This window comes from Trachurus japonicus, chromosome 16, assembly GCF_045865225.1.
Source record: "Trachurus japonicus isolate A0001 chromosome 16, Traja_1.0".
NCBI classification, from domain to species: Eukaryota; Metazoa; Chordata; class Actinopteri; order Carangiformes; family Carangidae; genus Trachurus; species Trachurus japonicus.
The window spans coordinates 32,907,470-32,931,609 of NC_140922.1; the positions used below are offsets into that span (position 1 = coordinate 32,907,470).

At 40.9% G+C, this 24,140-nt stretch overlaps 1 protein-coding gene across 1 annotated transcript; it reads left to right on the forward strand.

Annotated features, from left to right (window-relative positions):
* Positions 1-9,272: 9,272 nt before the first annotated feature.
* Positions 9,273-14,187, forward strand: LOC146972699 (uncharacterized). The gene is made up of 2 exons (XM_085803429.1): positions 9,273-9,378; positions 11,990-14,187. Exons 1-2 carry the CDS (start codon positions 9,324-9,326, stop codon positions 14,149-14,151), a joined length of 2,217 nt encoding a protein of 738 aa, XP_085659555.1. The 5' UTR covers positions 9,273-9,323; the 3' UTR covers positions 14,152-14,187.
* Positions 14,188-24,140: the final 9,953 nt, after the last annotated feature.

Genomic DNA, 24,140 nt, shown 5'->3' on the forward strand with positions numbered 1-24,140 from the left:
AACTTATTACCAGCATCATGTTTGTCCACGCAGACTACAAAGCAGTCTAAACTAAGTCTAAATGAAATATGAAATGTCATGTGTGTCTCTATTTGGCAGATGTGGGTCCACCGTGAGCTGATGCATGAACTCATCCTATGACAGCACCAGGATCAGCTTGAAAACAGCTGGTAAGTTGAGAGTAACCAGTGAGTAGAGTCCATCATTTAGACACATTTTTAGGGCATTTTGATCATCACATTTCCACGGACACGACTCCCTGTCATCATTTCATCAATTTATAATGTTTAAAGTTTGAATTCCGTGGGGAAGCTTTTAGTCTTCTTCTTTGATGTGGTGCATTTGTGTGGCAGCGTTATAGCGCCACGCCAGCTCCACACAGGCCTGCCACAATACTACAGTATTTTGAGTCGTGTATACACAGTCTGAAAGACCTCATCATTCCTTACTGTCCAACCAGAGTACTCTGCTCCCAGAATGCAGGTCTGTTAGTGACTTCCAGTATCTCTAAAACAGATTGGGAGGTAGAGCCTTCAGTTACCGGGCTCCTTTACTGTGGAACCAGCTCTCTCCATGGGTCAAAGAGGCAGACACTCTAGCTACATTTAAGTCTAGGCTTAAGACCCTCCTCTATGACAGAGCTTGCAGTTAGAGCTGGTTCAGGTAGCTCTGAACCATTTTATAGCTACACAGCTACAGTATAGGCTTAGACTGCTGGGGGACACATCACGTTACAGGAAGCCCTCTCCTCTCCTCTCTTTTTGTGTTGTCATTATCTGTTGTACTTTGGCCTTGGTCTTACACCCTCTCTGTGTTTTCCACAGATTTCTCTAGAGCTCCACCTGCAGCGCCTGCTTTCCTCTGCCCCTACACCAACCAGCCTGCCCATCAGTACTCCTGCTCTCCTGTGGATGGAGTGTCACTCACCTCAGATTCTTTTGAAGGAGCTTCAACATGTCTGCTTTCTGAGTCCCAAACTGTACCTACTAAGAATGGCTTTCACAGCAAAACACAGCCTGCTTTCTAGTGCAAAGGATAGTACTAAGACACAGACATGCTGGGTGCTACGATTTTACAAATGTTGAACAATTAATAAATTAATTTGGAATTTATATTACCTCCAGAACTTCCATTGGCTCACAATTCCTTATCACATTCAGTTCAAAGTCCTTCTCCTCACCTTCAAAGCCCTCCAGAACCAGCCCCATCCTACCTCACTGACCTTGTTGGACCATCACACCCCTCCTGGCTGTCAGAAGCGATGCAAGTCATCAGGGGAACTTTCTGAATCTTTCTTTTTTTTTTCTTCTTCTTGTTGTTTTTGGAAATTAGTTACTTTCTATTGTTTTGATGCATTGTGTTCATGAATTAAATGTTGTAAGTTGGAACTCAGAACCTGACTCTGATGTGTTTGTTAACTGCATTGTAGGCCCTACTGACATTTTATTTTTTACAACTACAGTATGAAGCATGGAACTTTGCTCAGTCCTAACCTCACTGACCTGCACTGGAGAGGCTGTATAACAGACTTATTATTCAGATTTCTTAGCATCTTGTCACTTATTGTAATACATTTATACATCAATTTACTGTAAATGTATTTCATTTAATTACCACCCATGATTCATAACAGTATGTACCCATCCTACAACACACCATTTCTTTAGGTTAGTGGATATTTTATAGCACCCTCCAATTATTGGAGACATTTAGCATTATGATAGGATTTTGGGTGTGGCAAGAAAGGGGACAATTGCACAAGTAAAATGATCTCATCTTCAAGAACTGTTGCATTGCTTTACTGACAGAATTAGGCCATGTTGTGTACACCATCACTGATGAATACAAACAACAAAAATACCACAATGATTTATGATGACTTTGATTTTTGTGACCCGTATGAGCTACTGTGCATGTTTCATCTGGGCACTGGACAAAGAATAACCATCTCTTCTCATCATCCAGTAAATTAAAAGGCAGTGTTTACATATGAAAATGAATCAATGTACCCTACTACAACTATAACTTCTATTGCTGTACACTCAAAGCTGAGCTGAAACTCATGCACACCGGCACAGACGGACAGGTGCGTCGGAGAAGACCTGTGTGGTTGAGAAACATGAACAAAGGCTCCTGCACACTGTCTTCACTTGCATAGGTTAATTAAACAACATTTCGGTCCTGAGACTGTCCTTGTGAACCTGACGAAGGTCTCAGGACCGAAACGTTGTTTAATAAACCTATGCAAGTAAAGACAGTGTGCGGGAGCCTTTGTTCATATTGCTGTATACTCAAAATGCATTGGATTTCTTACTTCTTTTTTTTTTCTTTTTTACAATTGTTCACACATATGAGATATCTTGTCATGCTTTAAACTGTGTGGTGCCTGTCTCGAACTCTTTTGCTACAGAAGAATTAAGTTATGATGTGTTATGGTTAAAGTGAAGGTTCTCTTTATTGTCATCAGACACTTTACATACTGTGACTTGAGTCTTACAGTACTGCGTCTCCAACTGCAATATCTCTGACCCGGTGGAAGGAGTTGGGAGAGGCTGTTCAAAAGGTGAGAGGAGTCTCTAATGATGCTTCTGCACTTGACAAACAGCATAGTTGTGCCAACTCTGAAGTAGATGGGTAGTGTGACCCTATGATTGTTTCTGCTGACCTCATGAGCCTCTTGTCTGAAGCACTGTGTCAATCACTGATTAATAAAAATAATAAAAACATTCTATTTATTTATTTACTCAAAGTCACCTTTACATAGTAAAACAAACAAGATAAAAGAATACATGAAATAAATACAACAAAGAAGATGATCAATACATGAACAATGAAACACAGAAGCTTATTACACTTAAAAATAAAAAGCAAGTTTGAAAAGGTGGGTTTTGAGCAAATATTTGAGAGCATTTCAGCCCGTACAGTCACGGATGTGTGGAGGAGAGAGTTCAAAAGGGAGGGGGCAGCGATGGAGGAGGCTTTGTAACCCCAGGTTTTGTGCTTGGTACTGGGAGGAGGAGCGGAGGCAGTGGGAGGGGTGTGATGGTCCAACAAGGTCAGTGAGGTAGGATGGGGCCTGGTTCTGGAGGGCTTTGAAGGTGAGGAGAAGGACTTTGAACTGAATGTGATAAGGAATTGTGAGCCAATGGAAGTTCTGGAGGTAATATAAATTCCAAATTAATTTATTAATTGTTCAACATTTGTAAAATCCTAGCACCCAGCATGTCTGTGTCTTAGTACTATCCTTTGCACTAGAAAGCAGGCTGTGTTTTGCTGTGAAAGCCATTCTTAGTAGGTACAGTTTGGGACTCAGAAAGCAGACATGTTGAAGCTCCTTCAAAAGCATCTGAGGTGAGTGACACTCCATCCACAGGAGAGCAGGAGTACTGATGGGCAGGCTGGTTGGTGTAGGGGCAGAGGAAAGCAGGCACTGCAGGTGGAGCTCTAGAGAAATCTGTGGAAAACACAGAGAGGGTGTAAGACCAAGGCCAAAGTACAACAGATAATGACAACACAAAAAGAGAGGAGAGGAGAGGGCTTCCTGTAACGTGATGTGTCCCCCAGCAGTCTAAGCCTATACTGTAGCTGTGTAACTATAAAATGGTTCAGAGCTACCTGAACCAGCTCTAACTGCAAGCTCTGTCATAGAGGAGGGTCTTAAGCCTAGACTTAAATGTAGCTAGAGTGTCTGCCTCTTTGACCCATGGAGAGAGCTGGTTCCACAGTAAAGGAGCCCGGTAACTGAAGGCTCTACCTCCCAATCTGTTTTAGAGATACTGGAAGTCACTAACAGACCTGCATTCTGGGAGCAGAGTACTCTGGTTGGACAGTAAGGAATGATGAGGTCTTTCAGACTGTGTATACACGACTCAAAATACTGTAGTATTGTGGCAGGCCTGTGTGGAGCTGGCGTGGCGCTATAACGCTGCCACACAAATGCACCACATCAAAGAAGAAGACTAAAAGCTTCCCCACGGAATTCAAACTTTAAACATTATAAATTGATGAAATGATGACAGGAAGTCGTGTCCGTGGAAATGTGATGATCAAAATGCCCTAAAAATGTGTCTAAATGATGGACTCTACTCACTGGTTACTCTCAACTTACCAGCTGTTTTCAAGCTGATCCTGGTGCTGTCATAGGATGAGTTCATGCATCAGCTCACGGTGGACCCACATCTGCCAAATAGAGACACACATGACATTTCATATTTCATTTAGACTTAGTTTAGACTGCTTTGTAGTCTGCGTGGACAAACATGATGCTGGTAATAAGTTATTTTACACAGTTGTGAACACAACTAGCATTTAAACGCGTATTTATTCACTTCTACCATAAATGAGGACATTTCTCACAGACTTAGAGAAGAAAATATTCAAATGAGGTGGCGTTAGCATCCAACAGCTGTTACTTAGCTACAACCGCTAGCTAGTTTACCTGTAAACAATTAGCATTGCTAGCGTTGATTATCTTCTGGAGCTAACCGTTAGCAGGTCAACAATTTAAACACTAGTTGGAGAAGTTAGGTCGAAAAAATGAAAAACAACATAACGTGTGACCTACTTCATGAGTGCAGCAGTGATGAAGTCATCAACCACAACAAAGTTTGACTCACTCACCTCACGTCGTTGACAGCATCTCAGTGCGATCCAGTGCCCTTATTGTGAAAATCCCCAGGGATCCTGACAGTTGTGGGGAAAGTAGCCGAAATATCACTTTATATCATTTATGAAATGATAATCGTTTAGGCGATTTGTTGTGAGTTTGTATTTAATTCGTTTCGGGGTTTTTTTTTCTTTTAAATTGTCCGGCGCTGTAGCCAACATGCTTCAAAACGCGGAGCTTTTATTTTGAAGGCTGGTTCCGGCTCTCGACTTCCTTTTTCAATTTTCATTGTAGCCTACAAGTTGGAGAAAGGAACAAGCGGGCACTTCGTTGCGCTGAATTGCGTTGTACGTCTTACGTCAATGAAATAGGAAATACCCCTAAAAATGACATTTCTCATGGTTTGAAGTGAACAACGCAATTGAATTATACTTCGTACACTGACCGTTTGTGGAGTTTTGGCAGTAATTTCACCCCATACACATTGCATAGATTAACGACCAAGGTACGTTTTATCAGTCTATCAGTTCGTTTTTTCGTTTTGGAAAAAAAAACGGAAATCAAAATTTCAGTTTGTTTTCTCGTTTTTGGTTCTTATCTAACAAAACGAATTTACCACTCAATATTTTGTTTCCGTGGGTGGGCGAGTCCTCTGATTGGCTAGTGTGCTTCCTTGCCCTGTGCCCTTCAAAATAAAAGTTCCTCAATTTGATAATGTCGACAAAAATATTACTGTAGGGCTAGTAGGCTACAGACACTAGCAGACATAGAGGACCCCATCACCCACAGTCAAGACTGACACGGCTTCAAATAACAATAATAGTAGGCTATTCATAATGAAAATGAGAACTTATGAAGTTATGATGACTTCAGTGTAGATGTTTAGCCACAAGGTGGCGCAGTTATTACACGAAGAGTAGATCTGAGGGCTTTACTACGACGGAGGCTCACAACATATCGTGTGTATTATTGAAAGCGAGGGGTGTGCCTATAGGCTAGTGAGTAGGCTACAGAGTGTCTACTCTGTACAGTGACAAAGACTGTACAGTAACTTACTGTACTGTAGCAAGATTCACGCAACGCGTGAAATGTGAGTGACAGTGATCACAAACGAGAGCATTATGACTGATAGCTCCCCTGGTAGAACAGCTCCCTCAGTAAGCTGATTCATCCGCTAGTGTGGGTTCGAGTCTCAGTTCAGGTTGTACCATTAATTAATGTGTTTTCTTTTCATCATTATGATCACATAAGGCTTAAGTTTGAGCAAATAAATGAGCAAATGAGCATTAATTCTCCGCCGGGCCGAGGCACCAACTTCCCTGCTTGTGTACGTATTTGTCTGCAACGGCTTATGACACGCGCCTTCCCTGCAGACTGACAGCCCAGGACAGGTGCTGAAGTGTGGGAGAGGAGGGAGAGACTGGGCTCCGCGGGGCTCTTGCAACTTGCGGCGGATCAGGAAGGGTGGAGGACCGACATGACAGGGGGTCTTGGTCTCCTGGTACCTGTGCTGGCCAGGAAAATGCACAGTGTACACGTGTACGTATTTAAGTACACGTTCACATCCCTATAAACATGTACACAAGCAGGGAAGTTGGTCCTTGAATTTGATGTCCTTCAGTGGGACGTCAGCAATAAGGCTGGCAGGGAGAAATCTCCCCATGAATCTCCTCACCAGGCTGGTCATCTCCTGGTGCAGCCTATGAACCATCACTCCTTCAGCCTAGAAACACATTATGGATTATCAGTTATGAAAAATGATGATAACTGCATTATTTATTATAATTATTTAAGTTTATCTTTTGATAGGCTGGCTGACCTGAAACATAACATTGAACTCAGCCAGTGGTTTCAGAGCCTGGGAGAGGAAGAGGAAGAAGAACTTGGTCTTTTTGCTGGTTAGATGCTCTGCCAGCATCTTCACCTTGCCAGGCTTCTCCACATCCTCATGGCTGGCAAAATATGCTTGCAGTGCATCCCACTGGTTGAGCACCCGGTTTATGCACGTCAGCAAGCTGAGCCACCTGGTTGCACAATACCGGAGTATCTTCAGAGTCTCAGAGTCTGTGAACTCCACAAACTCTCTGAAGATCTCACAACGTTTGGCACTAAAGTTGGGAAAGGTTAAAAAACAACAACAACAAAAAACAGGAAAGAAATTGTTAAATAATGAAAAGCCAGGGAATCAAAATGACATCCAATAACTGTCAAATTGTGGCACAGAGGCTCTCTTTTAACTTATGTGCAAGTGTAACATGACATGCGGCATATCAATATGCTTACCTGATGTCAAAGTGAGCATATATGCTGCTGAGGATGTCTTCAATAGGCTGGCGTAGAGCCCTAATGCCACATCCTGTGGCCAGCTGGACCAGATGACAGATGCATCCCATGTCAATTAGGGATGGCTGCATGTCTTTGATTCTGCTGACAACAGAATTGTGCTTCCCCTTCATGACACTGGCATTATCACTATTAAATGCCACAACATTTCCCCAGGCAATTTTACTGTCACTAGGAATAAACAAAGTACAACATTACTTATTAGTGGTCTGTCTCCTAGCTAGCATATTATAACGTATTTACATGGACATTAATGACTTTACACTTACCTTAGCACTGTGTTCAGTGACTCAAAGAGGTTCTGTGCTGTGCCAATGTTGCACACTGGCATGTGCAGAAACCTTGTCACAACCTCCTGAGCCTCACAAACCCTGGCCAATATCACAAACTCCTTTAAAAATATATATATATATATATATATATTTAGAGAGCAATTTTCACTGACAGCAGCCACAAATTACTTTACATGAGAAGTGTAAAAACTAGATACATACTTTATCCATGTTTCTGCTTGTGCTTTCATCACACATCAGACCAAAGGGTTGATTTTGGCACATTTTTATCACCTCCTTGTCCAATTCGGGGGCAATGGCACCTATCAAAGTACACAGTAATGAATACACAGTTTTTCTACTAACTGTACTGTACTTGCTTCTTACTTAAAATAATAATAATAATATTTAACAATTTAAAGCAGAAGTAAGCGGAATGTTTGTGTTAATATAAGTCTTAAATAGTTGTATCTTCCGACAGCAATCACTTCTATAGAGTGTTTGGTCTGAAACACGGGTCTGTCAGTCACTCTGCTCTGCTGTAAGCCGAGGAGAAAATTTTCCTTGTATCTAAACATAACTCGGTCAGGTCAGGTTGTGTCTCGGGCTTCGCTCTCTCCCTCTTTTTTTTGGCCATCGGATTCGGACCAAGTCGGGTCCAGGCTTCAGCACCGTGCCACTGTTGGGGGAGGAGGGGGGGGGGGGGGGGGGGGAGTTGTCGCGGATCGACAACTCCCTGTCCTACTGTGCTGTGATCACAGGCTTGAGCAGCCGTCCAATCGACACGCGGATAAGCATCGCGCACACCAATCAGAGAGCCTATTGATGAGTGCCAAAGCTTGCTTTAATTTTTTTTTTTTTTTGCCAAATCGCTTGATTTTGGCGTGAGAATTGTTTGAGTGGCGTGAGAGCGTGAGACAGGACCTAAAAGCGTGTGACACACGCCAGATGCGTGAGAGTTGGCAACCCTGGCGTAAATAACACCCTCAGGTCTCCCCTTGGCAAGATGGCCCAAAATGCTGGGCTGGGACCGGTGCTGCGTTGCCGCAGATTTGTGCTTCTCCGACCCTTGATGTGTTGTTATATCCGTTCGGCCACCGTGTTCGATGGAAAAGTCGGATCTACACAATGTGCAGGTAGCATACCCCGTCCCCTTCGAGCTGCCCTGGATGAATGGGAATTCTCTTTTCCACTCATTTTTAAACTTGCATGCGTACTTTCTCTTCTTACTCGCCATTTCTTCTTCTGCTTCTTCTTCTTCTGTTCTGTTTGCCGCGCTTGACTTCGAGGTGTAACCGTTATTATTGTCCGGCCGGAAACGGCGCCCAGTGAAGGTCGGATGGTGTAGCAATATTGTTGTCCGGGTGGAAATCGGGAGAAATTCGTGAGAATTGTGGCCCCGGGAGATTTTCGGGAGGGGCACTGAAATTCGGGACTCTCCCGGGAAAATCGGGAGGGTTGGCAAGTATGGTAATTAATGGACTCCTGATCAGACATTATCACTTACATAAGGGGGTCTGAATACTTTCCGTATGCACTGTGTGCACCGCATCACCTCAACATCCTTCCCTCAAATATTGACTGTACCTCAAAAATGTGATAACCATCTCCTTGGTCTTGGATAATTGAGAGGCAAGTAGTTTTATGTCACTATTCACTGGAGGTCATTTGGCCTTCAATCCACTACCAACAGAAATGTATCTTGCCTATTAAATTTTCATGAATGTTGATTTTAATCAAATGTGAATCTGCCAGCAAGTGTTTGTTGATGTTGCTGCTTTCTGTCATCAGAGCCCTGCATGTGCCTGCTTCCCCATCATCCCCTCCATCCTGTGTGGTTATTTCTGAGGATATCATCTGCCATAGACTGGCTCACATCGTAGGTAACAAGCATTGTGTACATGCACACCTCAATAATAGAGAAGCAGTTTTCTGTTAACGAGTTTAAGTTCACATCCACATACACTGCATTAACATGACAAACTTTGCATTCTATGTCCTATGTCCTGTCACCTGTTTGTTACTCCAGACAAAAAGCTCTATCTCAATAGTCCAGCCAGCCTGAGGCCATCACATTGCAGGTAGAGTCAACAGGCAGGGTGATGCCACAGCAATATACTCGGGATCTGGTCATCACTGCCGTTACCTGCTTTATTGGTGAGATAATACACAATGTAATGAAAAAAATGTTCATTTGTAATTGGGTGTAATTGTATTAGAAATATCATGGAATCTGATAGTTAGTCTCTTCTCTGGATAACAAACACTAGTAAGAGTTAAGCCTTCCTCAGAAACTGACACTCTACAATTCCCACAACTGCACAGTCTGGCATAAATAGTTGAAAGGATCCTCATAAGTTTGGGTTATTGAAGAGTCATACAGTTATACATAGGTCATTTCAGATTCCATGACAAAGGGAATGCAAAATTACATTTTGTATTTCAAATAGGCTACCCCACAAATCAGTACCTATTTTTAAAAAAAAAACATGCTTTTGTGCTGCACAGCTGTGTATGGGCAGAAATATGTGCCACCAGAAACTGAATTTGAATCATTCATATTTGAATTTGAATTGCTGAACTTGAATAATTGAATTGAAAATTTGAATTTGAATCACATAATTTGAAATTGTATTGTTTAATTTGAATCATTGCATTGAAAAACTGTATCCGAATAGTATAATTTGAAATTGAAATCCATTGAAATTTGATCCTCACTGAAAATCCAACTCTCTCACAATTCAAATTCAGTTTTCAAAATTCAGATTCAATTTCAGATTCAGACATCCGGGTACTTGAAGGATGAAGGAAGAGCAGGAAGAGCTCAGATACACAGGACTCCTCTCGGAGCTCGTAGAGAGTGTAGCCGTGCTTAACTGGTTCAACTCTGGTGCCTCCACAGAAATCAGAGCTACGCTCCTCATACAGGAGCTGCTCCTGTCTTTGCTGCTGCAGCGACAATTCTCAGTCTAAACTCGGCTGAAACAAAGGAAGCGGAGGAAGCCGTCTTCGCCGTGACCGGCCATAGATATATACACATGTATATATCTATGGTGACCGGCAACTACGTTGTGACGGCGATATGTTTTGATATCAGCGTTAGCTGCTAATTAGCCTGGCTAACAGCGGCTAATGCCTGTATGTCTATATGGCGCTGCCTGTAGCCGAGCGGCTTTGCGTTAACTGCATTTACATCGATTAGCAGACCTGAGGGGTGTAACGTTATTCATGGATGTATTATATTATCCATGGGTGTACTGTGAAGCGAGTTTAGTGTGTTAGCGAGGTATGTTGAGTATAAAAGCCAGGCTCTCCTGCACTACAAAGGTGGCTCTTTTTTAACCCAGCTAGATCACCATGGTAATTTATGCTTAGCTCATAACATGGTCCCGACCATAGACTGTATAAAAAAGGTCGCGACCAGGCTAAAATCGGCTATAAAGCACCGCTGTTTCACGATTTAACTCATTTACAGCTGGCGTCAACTTTACTTTGAAAGTCCAGTGGAGCTGGATTAGATTAGCAGCTAGTTAGCAGCTAACGCTGATATCAAAACATGTCGCCGTCACAACGTAGTTGCCGGTCACGGCGAAGACGGCTTCCTCCGCTTCCTTTGTTTCAGCCAAGTTTAGACTGAGAATTGTCGCTGCAGCAGCAAAGACAGGAGCAGCAGCTCCTGTATGAGGAGCGTAGCTCTGATTTCTGTGGAGGCACCAGAGTTGAACCAGTTAAGCACGGCTACACTCTCTACGAGCTCCGAGAGGAGTCCTGTGTATCTGAGCTCGATTGCTCTTCCTTCATCCTTCAAGTACCCGGATGTCTGAATCTGAAATTGAATCTGAATTTTGAAAACTGAATTTGACTTGTGAGAGAGTTGGATTTTCAGTGAGGATCAAATTTCATTGGATTTCAATTTCAAATTATACTATTCAGATACAGTTTTTCAATGCAATGATTCAAATATTCAAATACAATTTCAAATTATGTGATTCAAATTCAAATTTTCAATTCAATTATTCAAGTTTAGCAATTCAAATTCAAATATAAAAGATTCAAATTCAATTTCTGGTGGCACAAGTTTCTGCCCATAGCTGTGCCTCACTTTAAAAACAAACAAACAAAAACGCTGTTGCCACCATAGTATAGTGACAATTGGCAGTTAGATCATATGATCAATGAGATAGCAGCAATACATTCATATACATGGACATAATGATAATTTCTGACAAGTTCTCAGCTGTTTCTAAAAAAAAAATATATTATTATTATTTGTGTATACAAACCTCAAATTAATTCATTACTAATTAAAACCATACTGTAGATTATTATAGTTTATTTAATACATAAAAGAATGAACATATTATTTGGCAGTGTTGTGGCAGCCTGTTTGTTATGTTGTCCATACTGCTGTTGACAGCTAGTAAGATATTATTTGGCAGTGTTGTGGCAGCCTGTTTGTTATGTTGTTCATACTGCTGTTGACAGCTAGTAAGAACTATGTCATATGGAACCACCCATAGCCTTCAGGTTATGTGTAGATATTTGTAGATAGTTAAAGCTGTAGTGTGTAACTTCTTCCAGTAATGGATTGGGTGTAATGGGCATATAACAGACATATAAAGGTTATGCACTACAACTTTGATACATCATTTTGGATGATGGTCTCAAATTCCCAGATATTTGAATACCGCAAGATAGTTTTCAATTGTTTGTGTTCATCTAATGTGAAACCACTACTTAAAACACTTCTTGTCCTGCTCTGCTTCAGGTGGTGTTGGTTTTACCATGCTGGGAGTCCTAATTTACAGCCGAGTGTCCCACAGGAGGAAACTACAAGAGAGCAAACTACAGCAAGACAAAGAAGACAGAAGCACCACAGTAATTAACCACTATGTCAGCCAACTAGAGGATAATGAGAAAAAGATGGATTTTTTCATGCAAACTGGTAGCAGTCAGCCATTGGACAAGAAAGCGATGATGTTGGACACAAGGCCAGAAAATCAAGATAGCTGCCTTTGGTCAAGAGCAGATGAGAATGGAGCATACCTTAGGTGCTGGAACTGCGGCACTAAAGGAGGCAGAGGGGAAGGCCTTAATCCAATGAGATGGAACAACCGGATAAACAAAGAAATGGATTTAGAGGAGGAAAGAGAGATAAGGAGGATGAGGTTGATGACAGATGAAGAGAGGATAAATCCTGGGACTCAGAAGGGAACACTGAGCAGACACATGCTTCTTCCTCTTGGTAACTGCTATTCTGCCTCTCATCCACAGAAAGAAACCTTCAATTGGACATCAGAGACCGTATCAGGTTATAAGACAGACAGAGATATGGACAGTGGCAGGAATGGTATGGAAGGTAAAAGAAACAGACATGAGACTTTAGACTACAATAGCTGCCTTAAGACCCACAACCAACCAGAGCAGACAATGAGATCCACAATTCACATCAACAAGAGAGATTCTGCTCTATTTGATAGTTTACCTTCACAACACAGACTGACTGACAAGGGTAGGAGAAAAGAATCAAGATTTGCAAATTTTGATTTGGAGCATTTGAGAACCCTCGAGCGAGGAAATATCCACAGTGAGGAGGAAGCAAGGCTGTACAGGGAAAGGGAGATGGGTAGAAAAAAGAGACACAGAGTCAGACCCCAATCCAGTCGGCTACTGAGAGTTAAACTAAACTTGAGCCCTCTCCAAAAGAGCAAAGTCCATCCTAAAAAGAAACATGAGCAGGGCCACTTGGACAAAAGGAACTCAAAAAAAAGTAAGGAGAATGGAAAAGAAAGAGGAGACAAGGAAAGAAAAACAAATTTGGGTAAGAAAACAATATCTAGTAGTGGGAAAATAAAGGAATCCACCAAAAGTAGACACTCGTGTGAGGAAGACAAGCAGGAAAAGAACAGTGAAGAAGGAAATAGCAAAATGATCTTAACGCAGAAAAAAACTACTTCAAAAAGTGATCAAGGTGTCCAGATAAATATGGCGTCTGACCAGGATGAGACTAGGGACCCCAAAAATTGCCAGTCTTGTAATACCACCAGTACTGCTGACCATTTAGTCTCTGCCATCACCTTGGGTGAAGGAGAAAATGTACAGAGAAGGAACATTGGGCATCAGGATGCTGGATTGGTTCCAGGAAATTGTCATCTTAACTCCCAGCAGCCCGTGTCTCCCTTTGCTGTACAGAAGAATACCAACTTGTCTGTGCTTGGCTCAGCTGGCTTGCAACTGACTGGTAGCAGCCTCTCTCTTCAAGGGGGGAGTATTCTACACAGCATCAAGGCTCCAGTATCTAATGCACTGTTATCCAATGGAACAGTTAATTCCATTGCCTCAAACATAGTGAGCATTGATCCCAACTTGATCCCAACAAGTATAAGACACTCTGGACTCCTGAACCATCTTTCAGCCCAAGGACCAGGCCTTCAAACTGGGGAAGGACTCCATCAGCTTCCCGGAGAATCTCAATTACTCCAGATAAAGGAGAGTGTCCGTGGCCAGGCTCAGGAATCAAATACAGATGAATTGTGTGGGGTAACCTCTCAGGCAGTGGGATCATTAACCACAGTGGAAAATCTGTCAAACAATAACAGTCAGACAGAGACTGGATGTATGCCTGTTGTTTCAAAAATCAATATATTAACTGAGAGTGTGGCTCTTCCTGATAGACCGGTGGTGGGGTTGTGTGAAGACAGCATGCAGACAACAAATGTATCTGTACCAGGTGTCTCAGTGCCTAGTACATTTATACAGAGTGGATTATCTGGAGGCAGTGTTTCTGCAGCTGCTGCAGCTACTGCATTACTGCAGCAGGAGTACATGCCAGAGGAAGCAGGGTCCTCTCAGAGAAGAAAGCTAAGGCTGGTGCTTCCAGAGAAGACATCATGCCAACTGCCCACAGCACTGGAAAGGAAAATACGCTAGCAAATTACACCAAGGTATACAGTGGGTACTAGTTTCAAATGGAGCTTTCCCTCACGGAAAGCGTGATTCACGCGTTGCGTGAAATTGTAGGTCACATTGTAGCCACTAGGTGGAAGCATCGTACTGAGATGGAGCTCAAAAGATTTTGGGATAATTCCACATTTGACCACAACGTAGCTGCAATGGAGAGTGGCGCTGTTCATAGGCCATAGGCTACTTACAGTAATTTGCAGCTGTGGTCGAGAGAGCTAGAGAGTGAATGGAGGGAGGGACCGCTACGCCGGTGAATCAGATCAATGTTGTTGTTTTATTGTTTCACAGTGGTTACAGTAGCCTACGTTCAACAGGATCAGTCGTTCTCATGGGGGTCCTGGACCCCTGCATATTTTTGATCTCTCCTGTAGCCTGGCCGGGTCTGGCTCCAAGTTTGAGTAAATTGTCTCATATCTATTTTCTGCAAATTCTGGTGAATGTAACAATCCACTCATAGCCCACGATCGCTCGTTTAAACAGTTTCTAAGCTGCTTCGTCCGTGCCAGCAGCCTGGACCCGATGCGGCTGGACTCACGAGCGGAGCAATAATACACATCTGTCAGCAGCTGATCCAAACACACAATTTGAAGGGACAGATTAGATGTTGATTTTGTTAACAGTGACTTTGTTGATACTACACTCTAAAAGGAAATGTTTAGACTCAACAAAAAAAATCAACGCAACAGTTTCCATTAGCCTTTCTTAGTTATGACAACTTAATTTGAAATTACATTGAACCAACAACCAACCTTACTTAATAATTCTAAGACTAAAGGCAAGTTTTTAAGTTGATAACTCAAAAAATGGAGTTGCTCCAACTAGTTTTACCATGTTATCTAGTTAATTACTATAACAATGTACACACCTTTTTAAGTAGCAAACATTAAAAAAATTAAGTTGCTCCAATTATATTTTTATTTTTACCTTTTTGTGTTTTCATGTTTTTGTTCATGTAGTAGCTCTTAAGAAAGACATTAGTTCAAACACTATCTTTGTGAAATTAAATTTTTTTTATTTCAAACTGCAGTTCAGTATTTTAACACAATATTCAAAAAACAACAACAAAACACCTCTTCTTGGGACTCATCACTTTTGTAATGGCTTTCAGTCCATTAAGGTTGAGGAACAACTTCTGATAAGGTTCCAAAGTATGTAGGGTATATAAGTTCCACGTAGTTGGTCTAGCTCAGATTGAGAGCTATATGTCCATCAGCAAAGCACAGCGCCTTGGGATATCCTTTTGTTCCCTCCACCACAGTGGCTGCTGTCCGTGGTCAGATGCAGGGGTAGACTGGTCACCAGTGATAGCAGTTTTCATCAAGGCTGGCCTCAAACTCATCATTGTCCTAGTAAAGTAAATTAAAACATACGTTAGTGTTTAAGTTTGTGGTATGTGTATGGATTCAGTTAATCAGTTGAGCCACAAATCATAGTATGATAAATCATAATGGTAAGATCCATACCTCTTTAGCAGGTCTTCTTGCAGGGAGTAAGGTGCAGCATATGCTTTCAGCTTCTGTGGAAGACAAATATTCCATAGATATTAGTGCTAAAATTGCCATTCATGTCACAAACTCATGTATTTGGGCCAGTGACATATACACCAGAAAAAAGTGTTTTTTCAAAAATTTCAAATAACAAGCATGAAAATGGTTGACTTTTGTTCTACTAACTCTCATCTCTATAGAAACATATGTGGTTTTTAGATTTTCAGTTGGAATCAGAATTTATGTGACAATTTGTTTTATTAGCGCCTAAAATCGTCATATGGTGTGACATGAAAATAATTGTATATAAACTGAAAATGGATTATAGCTCTCTTAAGTTACTCACTTTATCAAAGTCATTTATCATAACTAAACTGTGATCCATTATACTTTGGTGGAAATTAATTAAATTTGTGTATTATTTTCTAAATCATTGCTCAATGTGAGACCTATGCCGTCGGTCTTTCAACATATTTTCTATTTATTGTGACAAACATTGCTATAAAATTATAAAAATATTTGTGACTCTTGCTGATACTATTTTCTATGTATTCCATGAACATTTTCACATTTTATCATTAATAAAGGTATGTCATTTTCACAATTTGGAATGTCACACCAAATGATATAGTGTCACACCATATGATCATGTCGCCATGTGTGAATGCAAACCATGTATTATCCAACTTATTATCATGTATTATTATTATTATTTTTATTATTATTATTACTATAATATTAGTTGCACTGCCTACAGTGTTCTAGTCCTATGATATTTTAGCTATCATGTATTGCCAGGCTTCAAGAAATCTGCCTAAAGGCCTTTTGAATCAACAGTGAAAGCACCCCTTAAAACCCTCCCTCAGACCTTCCTATTGGTCAGTGAATGGAAACAAGAAGTTGTTGTTTAGGCTACTTTTCTTTTCTTTTCTTTTCCTCAGCAACTCCTCTCTCATTGCAGGGTCAGAATTCTGTCTCTCCCTGTATCTCTTTGTCCTCTCTGCACTTGTCATAATTACTGCCTCAAATTGACCAAAGAAAAGGGAATATGGTTTGAGGTGAAGACAAAACATTGTTTAGACTTAAACAGCATTCTAAGGTTTCTGTGAAGGGGTCTGCTGTGTCTGTCTGATAAACAAGAAATCTGTATCACCGAATAAAACTAAACTAAACTTAACACAATAAATTGTGGATAATTACAGCCTTTATGTGATGATGGACCCAAATAAATGTTTAAAAGGACAAAACATACATTTTACTTTGTTATTTATAGTTATAATAGCAGGAAACTAGAAAATTTCCTCTCGGGAAATTTTGAATGGGCCACGGGAGCTACTGCGGGTTGTGCCATCTCTGTCAACATGGGAATCAAACCCACGATCTTAAGGTCAAGACAGAGCTGATCAGACAGACACATGATCATCTTTCTATAAGCACTGATATGGAGGAGCTGTAATCACATTAGGTTACCTGTGTGTGTGTGTGTGTGACTGTAATCACATGAAGCTGGCTCTAGAGTCTGTGTGTGACTGACTTGACACATAGTTAGTTAGTAGCTGCATCCTGTGTCAGTCTGATTTAGCTGTGTCTGTGTTTATAAACATTTAAACGAGCGCCAGGTGGATTGTTTATGAAGTTAACGAGCTCTGGCCTGAGGATCAAAGAGGTTACCACGGCGATAGGGGCCCCCGCAGGCTGAGACAGACAGAAACGTGGAGAAAAACAGCCATTTTCTGCCTCTAAACCGGTCTCACAATTAGGCTTAGCATGACAAAACGGTAACTCCTATCAGAACAAAACACAGATCAACGTTGCTCTAAGGACTTACTGAAAATTTCGGTACGATTTGGTGTTTCTACAGTAAATATTTTGGCGACGCTGGCAGTTTTAAAACATCAGGCCGTTCTGCTCCTCTCAGAAAATATTTGTATTGGACTCAATGAGGAGCAGAGACAGACGTGGCCGCACTCAGAGGCTGATTCTGTAAGTTCTGTAAGTCTCTCTGATATTTTGAGCACATGACATGAGAGATAACAAGTTTGTCTTACAAATTCTGAAAAAATTATGTCTGTAGAGTGTAAATTGTGGCCGTGCTCACAGTTTATCCAGAAAAAATACAGAATGTTTCTTCACTCTCTCCCACTCTAACCGATGATGTCACGCACTCTGACACGAACATTCTATGCAATACACACCCATTATAATCTCATAATTTCTCCAAAAATGATCATGGTCATTGATCAGGGATTGATCAAAAACTATATGACCTATCAAAACGTGGAGTAATGCGACAATACACAAGACTTGTGTCTACTGTTTAAAGTTTAAATGGAGTCTCTAGGTGAAAGTATGCCTGAGCAGTAGACGTTTGTTAAACTCCAATGATTGGTCTTTTTCGCTCTTTTTTTTTCGCCCGTCCCATTGACTTACATGCAAAAATTTTGCGCAGTTTTTCGCGACTTGCGTCGCGAAAAATTCGTACACTGTTGAGAAACGTAATAGCACACCGATCCCGATCAAGCCGCACGTTCTGATATATAATATGTCCTGCAACTCTTCGAGTTGCAGGACTAGTAGCGAACCGAAAGTCGGCCGGAAGTGGAAAAATAACTAGAAAAAGCATTTCCAAGAATGGAAATGGTGTGACTGCTGATAGCAACTGAACGCTGTTGCAGAATTAGCAAATAGTGCAAGCTGTGATCACCATACAAATGTTTGACCAAGGTCAGAATCGAACCCACATCCTCATGGTCATTAGACTTCCACTCTGCCTCTAGGCCACAGTGCACACACAGTTGCAGAGACTGTTGTCTGTTAATGATCTGCACACTGTCAACATCAAGAAAGCTTGAGAGTCAAGCTTGAATGACTTAGAATGAAAATGTCTGTGAATTTCAGGCTGAGCACTAACCATATGGCCACAGAGAACCTGAGTTACAATGAGCTTTATACTATGAGGAATCAAAGACTGTCCAATGACAGCTGAATAATTGGAATCAAAAGTCAAGCAATGAAGTGAAAAGACTGAGACAGGAATCGAACCCATGACCATATGATCACTAAACCTTTACTCTGCCACTCGGCTACAGAGAGCACACTGCTTTCAAACCTGTTGTCATTCATTGTAATGTGATGATGTGCTGCAAACTGGTATGAGTAATCAAGGAGATAACAAACACCTGTAACCAATTGAAGGCGGTGGAGGAGAGCAGAATTCAACATAACATAACAAGAGTTCTTCCCTTGGATTCGAACCAGTGACCTTAGGGTTGGCAAGCAGTTACCCTAACCCCTACACTACAGTGGAGTTGTGATGAAGAGAGGTTGAGACTTTGATGAATGTGAGATTTTTTGTGAAAAAGTTAAATATTTGAAAAAGTATAAATAGTTAAAAAGAGAAAAGTAATGCCGATAAAGTTCAAAAAAAGCTGCACGTTTTGATATATGAATTGTTGAAATAGCACAAAGTATGAAGGACTAGAAGAAGACCGTAAAAAGGCGGAAGAAAATGGCCAAACAGAAGAACAATAGTGTGACTGCTTCAGCAGTCACACTAACTAGAAAAAGCATTTCCAAGAATGGAAATGGTGTGACTGCTGATAGCAACTGAACGCTGTTGCAGAATTAGCAAATAGTGCAAGCTGTGATCACCATACAAATGTTTGACCAAGGTCAGAATCGAACGCACATCCTCATGGTCATTAGACTTCCACTCTGCCTCTAGGCCACAGTGCACACACAGTTGCAGAGACTGTTGTCTGTTAATGATCTGCACACTGTCAACATCAAGAAAGCTTGAGAGTCAAGCTTGAATGACTTAGAATGAAAATGTCTGTGAATTTCAGGCTGAGCACTAACCATATGGCCACAGAGAACCTGAGTTACAATGAGCTTTATACTATGAGGAATCAAAGACTGTCCAATGACAGCTGAATAATTGGAATCAAAAGTCAAGCAATGAAGTGAAAAGACTGAGGCAGGAATCGAACCCATGACCATATGAACACTAAACCTTTACTCTGCCACTCGGCTACAGAGAGCACACTGCTTTCAAGACTGTTGTCATTCATTGTAATGTGATGATGTGCTGCAAACTGGTATGAGTAATCAAGGAGATAACAAACACCTGTAACCAATTGAAGGCGGGGGAGGAGAGCAGAATTCAACATAACATAACAAGAGTTCTTCCCTTGGATTCGAACCAGTGACCTTAGGGTTGGCAGGCAGTTACCCTAACCCCTACACTACAGTGGAGTTGTGAAGAAGAGAGGTTGAGACTTTGATGAATGTGAGATTTTTTTGTGAAAAAGTTAAATATTTTAAAAAGTATAAATAGTTAAAAAGAGAAAAGTAATGCCGATAAAGTTCAAAAAAAGCTGCACGTTTTGATATATGAATTGTTGAAATAGCACAAAGTATGAAGGACTAGAAGAAGACCGTAAAAAGGCGGAAGAAAATGGCCAAACAGAAGAACAATAGTGTGACTGCTTCAGCAGTCACACTAATAATAACTAGAAAAAGATAGCATTTCCTGCAGAAAATGCGTGTGAATGCTGAAAGCAGCTGAACGCTGTTGCTGAAGCAATGCTGAATGAGCTGAAGAAATTGTTGAATCAATGCTAAATTAGTTGACGAAACTGCTAAAGCAATGTTGAAAAGACTAATGCTAGAGTAGAGTAGAGTAGAGAGTAGAGGAATACTTTATTCATCCCTAGGAGGGAAAAAGCTGAAACATATAACTTGTAGTGTGAGATGAATGCCTTTTTAAAGGTAAAAAGCAGTAGAAATGCTAAAGGGAGAAGAAAACATTGAAATTCTGCATGTTTAAATGTAATGGTTAAATAGTTGAAATCTGCAGCTAACCTAACAGGAAGGACAACTGATGAACCAGCACTAACATAGCCGAAGCAATGGCTGAGAATATATTTAAAAGTAGAAGATGTGAGACTTTGTATGAAATGGCTGGAAATTACTTGAATTGTCAAAGAAGAGTTTGAAAAATTCCTGAATTTGGAAAAAAGTTAATGCCTACTGAAATACATTGTAAACTGACAGCAGAAGAACATTGTTGAAGAATATAGATCATTAGCATTAGCTGAGAAGTAGAACATGTAAACAGCGGGTTTAATGGTGTGAAATGGTTGAGAAGAGCCTCAGTAGTTTAGGATACGTGTAAAACAATGTGTTCAACATGACCAAAATGGGGAAATGTGTATTTTCAGTTTAAATAGCTGAAGAACAAAATTAACAGCAACGAGTCCATTAACTACAACAGGAAGATAGAGAGGTACACAAAACAGTCAGACAACTGTAGGAAAAGTGTGTGTGTGTGTGTGTGTGTGTGGTGTGTGTGTGTGTGTGTGTGTGTGTGTGTGTGTGTGTGTGTGTGTGTGTGTGTGTGTGTGTCTGTGTGTGTGTGTGTGTGTGTGTGTGTGTGTGTGTGTGTGTGTGTGTGTGTGTGTGTGTGTGTGTGTGTGTGTGAGGAAGATATACATAAAGTTCTGACCTGACAACTGTATGAAATGTGTGTGTGTTGGACGTGTGTGTCTGTTTGTGTATGGTTAGTGTGTGTCCATTTGTGTGTGTGTTTGTTGTGTGTGCATGTTTGTCTGTTTGTGTGTAATTGTGTAAATTGTGTATGTGTTTGGTAAGTGGTTGTATGTTTGGTGTGTGTGTGTGTGTGTGTGTGTGTGTGTGTGTGTGTGTGTGTGTGTGTTTGTGTGTGTGTGGTAGTTAGTGTGTGTCCATTTGTGTGTGTGTGTGTGTGTGTGTGTTGGATGTGTGTGTATGGTGAGTGTGTGTCCATTTGTGTGTGTGTGTCCATTTGTGTGTGTGCGTGTGTGTGTATGGTGTGTGTGTGTGTGTGTGTGTGTGTGTGTGTTTGTGTGTGTGTGTGTGTAGTAGTAGTTAGTGTGTGTCCATTTGTGTGTGTGTGTTGGATGTGTATGCATGGTGAGTGTGTGTCCATTTGTGTGTGTGTTGGATGTGTGTGTATGGTGAGTGTGTGTCCATTTGTGTGTGTGTGTGTGTGTGTGTGTGTGTGTGTGTGTGTCCATTTGTGTGTGTGTGTGTGTGTGTGTGTTGGATGTGTGTGTGTGTGTGGTAGTTAGTGTGTGTCCATTTGTGTGTGTGTGTGTGTGTGTGTGTCCATTTGTGTGTGTGTGTGTGTGTTGGATGTGTGTGTGTGTGTGGTAGTTAGTGTGTGTCCATTTGTGTGTGTGTGTGTGTGTGTATGACCGACAGACAGTCAGACAGAGAGAATGTGTGTGCGTTGCCATGGTGACGTTGCCATGGTGAGGTTACCATGGTGAGGTTGCCATGTTGAGGTTACCATGTAACTGTTGGCTGGTGGCTTTAAGGCATGGTGGCAGCTTTAACCATAGGCTTTAACTGCTCTGTGACACCCTCAAACAGATCTAATGTACGACAAATCTGTACTTAGTACGAGCAAAAGGTTTACATTTTCCGAACCATAAGACCTTGCTGAACGCGTCCGTGTCACTTTGGTGTTTCTAGAGTAAAAATTGTTGATTGTGTCGCAGGTTGGAAACTTTGGGACGTTTAGAAAATCAGCGCCTACTTTTGAATGGGAGTCAATGAGAGGAAGGGAGGGAAGTGGCCGCACTCGGAGGCTCCCAGTTCAAATTGTGTTCGTCTCTCTGGTTTTTTGAGCACATGAAGAGATCAAGGATGAGCTTGTCTACAAGCATGCCCGAAATTATGTGTGTAGAGTGTAATCTGTGGCCGTACTGACAGGATAGAGAGAAAAATGTGAGAGGATTTTTAGACCCTCTGTCACTCTGCCAACTGCCAACGTCCGAACATTCCGTCCCATTGACTTTCATGTTAAATCTGAATTTTGTCAGAAATTTTAATGATTTTAAAACTATACATATATCTGAAACTGTTGAAGATATCAATAAGCTGAGATATAGCTGAATAGTTGAAAGGTTTGTGAACAGTTTAAAAGTTGAATGAAGTCTGTAGCTGAAAGTATGCTGAAGCTATTAGAGGCTGAATGAAGCAGAAGATTTGAAGAGTTTGACGACTGTTTCAATGTATTCCTATGGGAAAAAAATTGCAGAAAAAGTTAAATATTTTAAAAAGTATAAATAGTATGAAAGAGAAAAATAATAGCATAAATGTCCTGAAAAAGCTGCACGTTTTGATATATGAATTGTTGAAATAGCACAAAGTATGAAGAAGTAGTTAAACACAGAAAAAGGGAAGAAGACTCAGAATAATAATAATAATAACTAGAAAAAGATAGCATTTCCTGCAGAAAATGCGTGTGAATGCTGAAAGCAGCTGAACGCTGTTGCTGAAGCAATGCTGAATCAGCTGAAGAAATTGTTGAATCAATGCTAAATTAGTTGACGAAACTGCTAAAGCAATGTTGAAAAGACTAATGCTAGAGTAGAGTAGAGTAGAGAGTAGAGGAATACTTTATTCATCCCTAGGAGGGAAAAAGCTGAAACATATAACTTGTAGTGTGAGATGAATGCCTTTTTAAAGGTAAAAAGCAGTAGAAATGCTAAAGGGAGAAGAAAACATTGAAATTCTGCATGTTTAAATGTAATGGTTAAATAGTTGAAATCTGCAGCTAACCTGACAGGAAGGACAACTGATGAACCAGCACTAACATAGCCGAAGCAATGGCTGAGAATATATTTAAAAGTAGAAGATGTGAGACTTTGTATGAAATGGCTGGAAATTACTTGAATTGTCAAAGAAGAGTTTGAAAAATTCCTGAATTTGGAAAAAAGTTAATGCCTACTGAAATACATTGTAAACTGACAGCAGAAGAACATTGTTGAAGAATATAGATCATTAGCATTAGCTGAGGAGTAGAACATGTAAACAGCGGGTTTAATGGTGTGAAATGGTTGAGAAGAGCCTCAGTAGTTTAGGATACGTGTAAAACAATGTGTTCAACATGACCAAAATGGGGAAATGTGTATTTTCAGTTTAAATAGCTAAAGAACAAAATTAACAGCAACGAGTCCATTAACTACAACAGGAAGATAGAGAGGTACATACAAAACAGTCAGACAACTGTAGGAAAAGTGTGTGTGTGTGTGTGTGTGTGTGTGTTTGTTTGTTTGTTTGTTTTATTAGATCCCCATTAGCTGCCGTACAAGACAGCAGCTATTCTTCCTGGGGTCAAAACATCTTACAAACATTTCTGTTTCAGAATTTAACACAGAACATTCAACATAGATCATCATCATTCATACAGTGGACAACAGCAACACAAAACATAAAAAAAGCTCACATCTCATTTACAAACTGTTCTTAAAGTACAAAGAAACAGAAATCATGCGTTATTTGTGACATGCAACCGTCTCTAATGGTCAGAGAGTCACTCCCTCTTGTAAAAACAAATACATCTTTAGTCCCTGTTTAAAAGAGGCGGCACTACCTTCTCGCATCAAAAATCTCGGCAGAGCATTCCATGCAGCCATCGCT

Excerpts from the sequence above, each read along its gene's own strand:
- LOC146972699 (XM_085803429.1), top strand. The coding sequence starts at position 9,324 with ATGCCACAGCAATATACTCGGGATCTGGTCATCACTGCCGTTACCTGC. Across the intron at positions 9,379-11,989 it reads TGCCGTTACCTGCTTTATTG|GTGGTGTTGGTTTTACCATG; the intron begins GTGAGATAATAC and ends GCTCTGCTTCAG.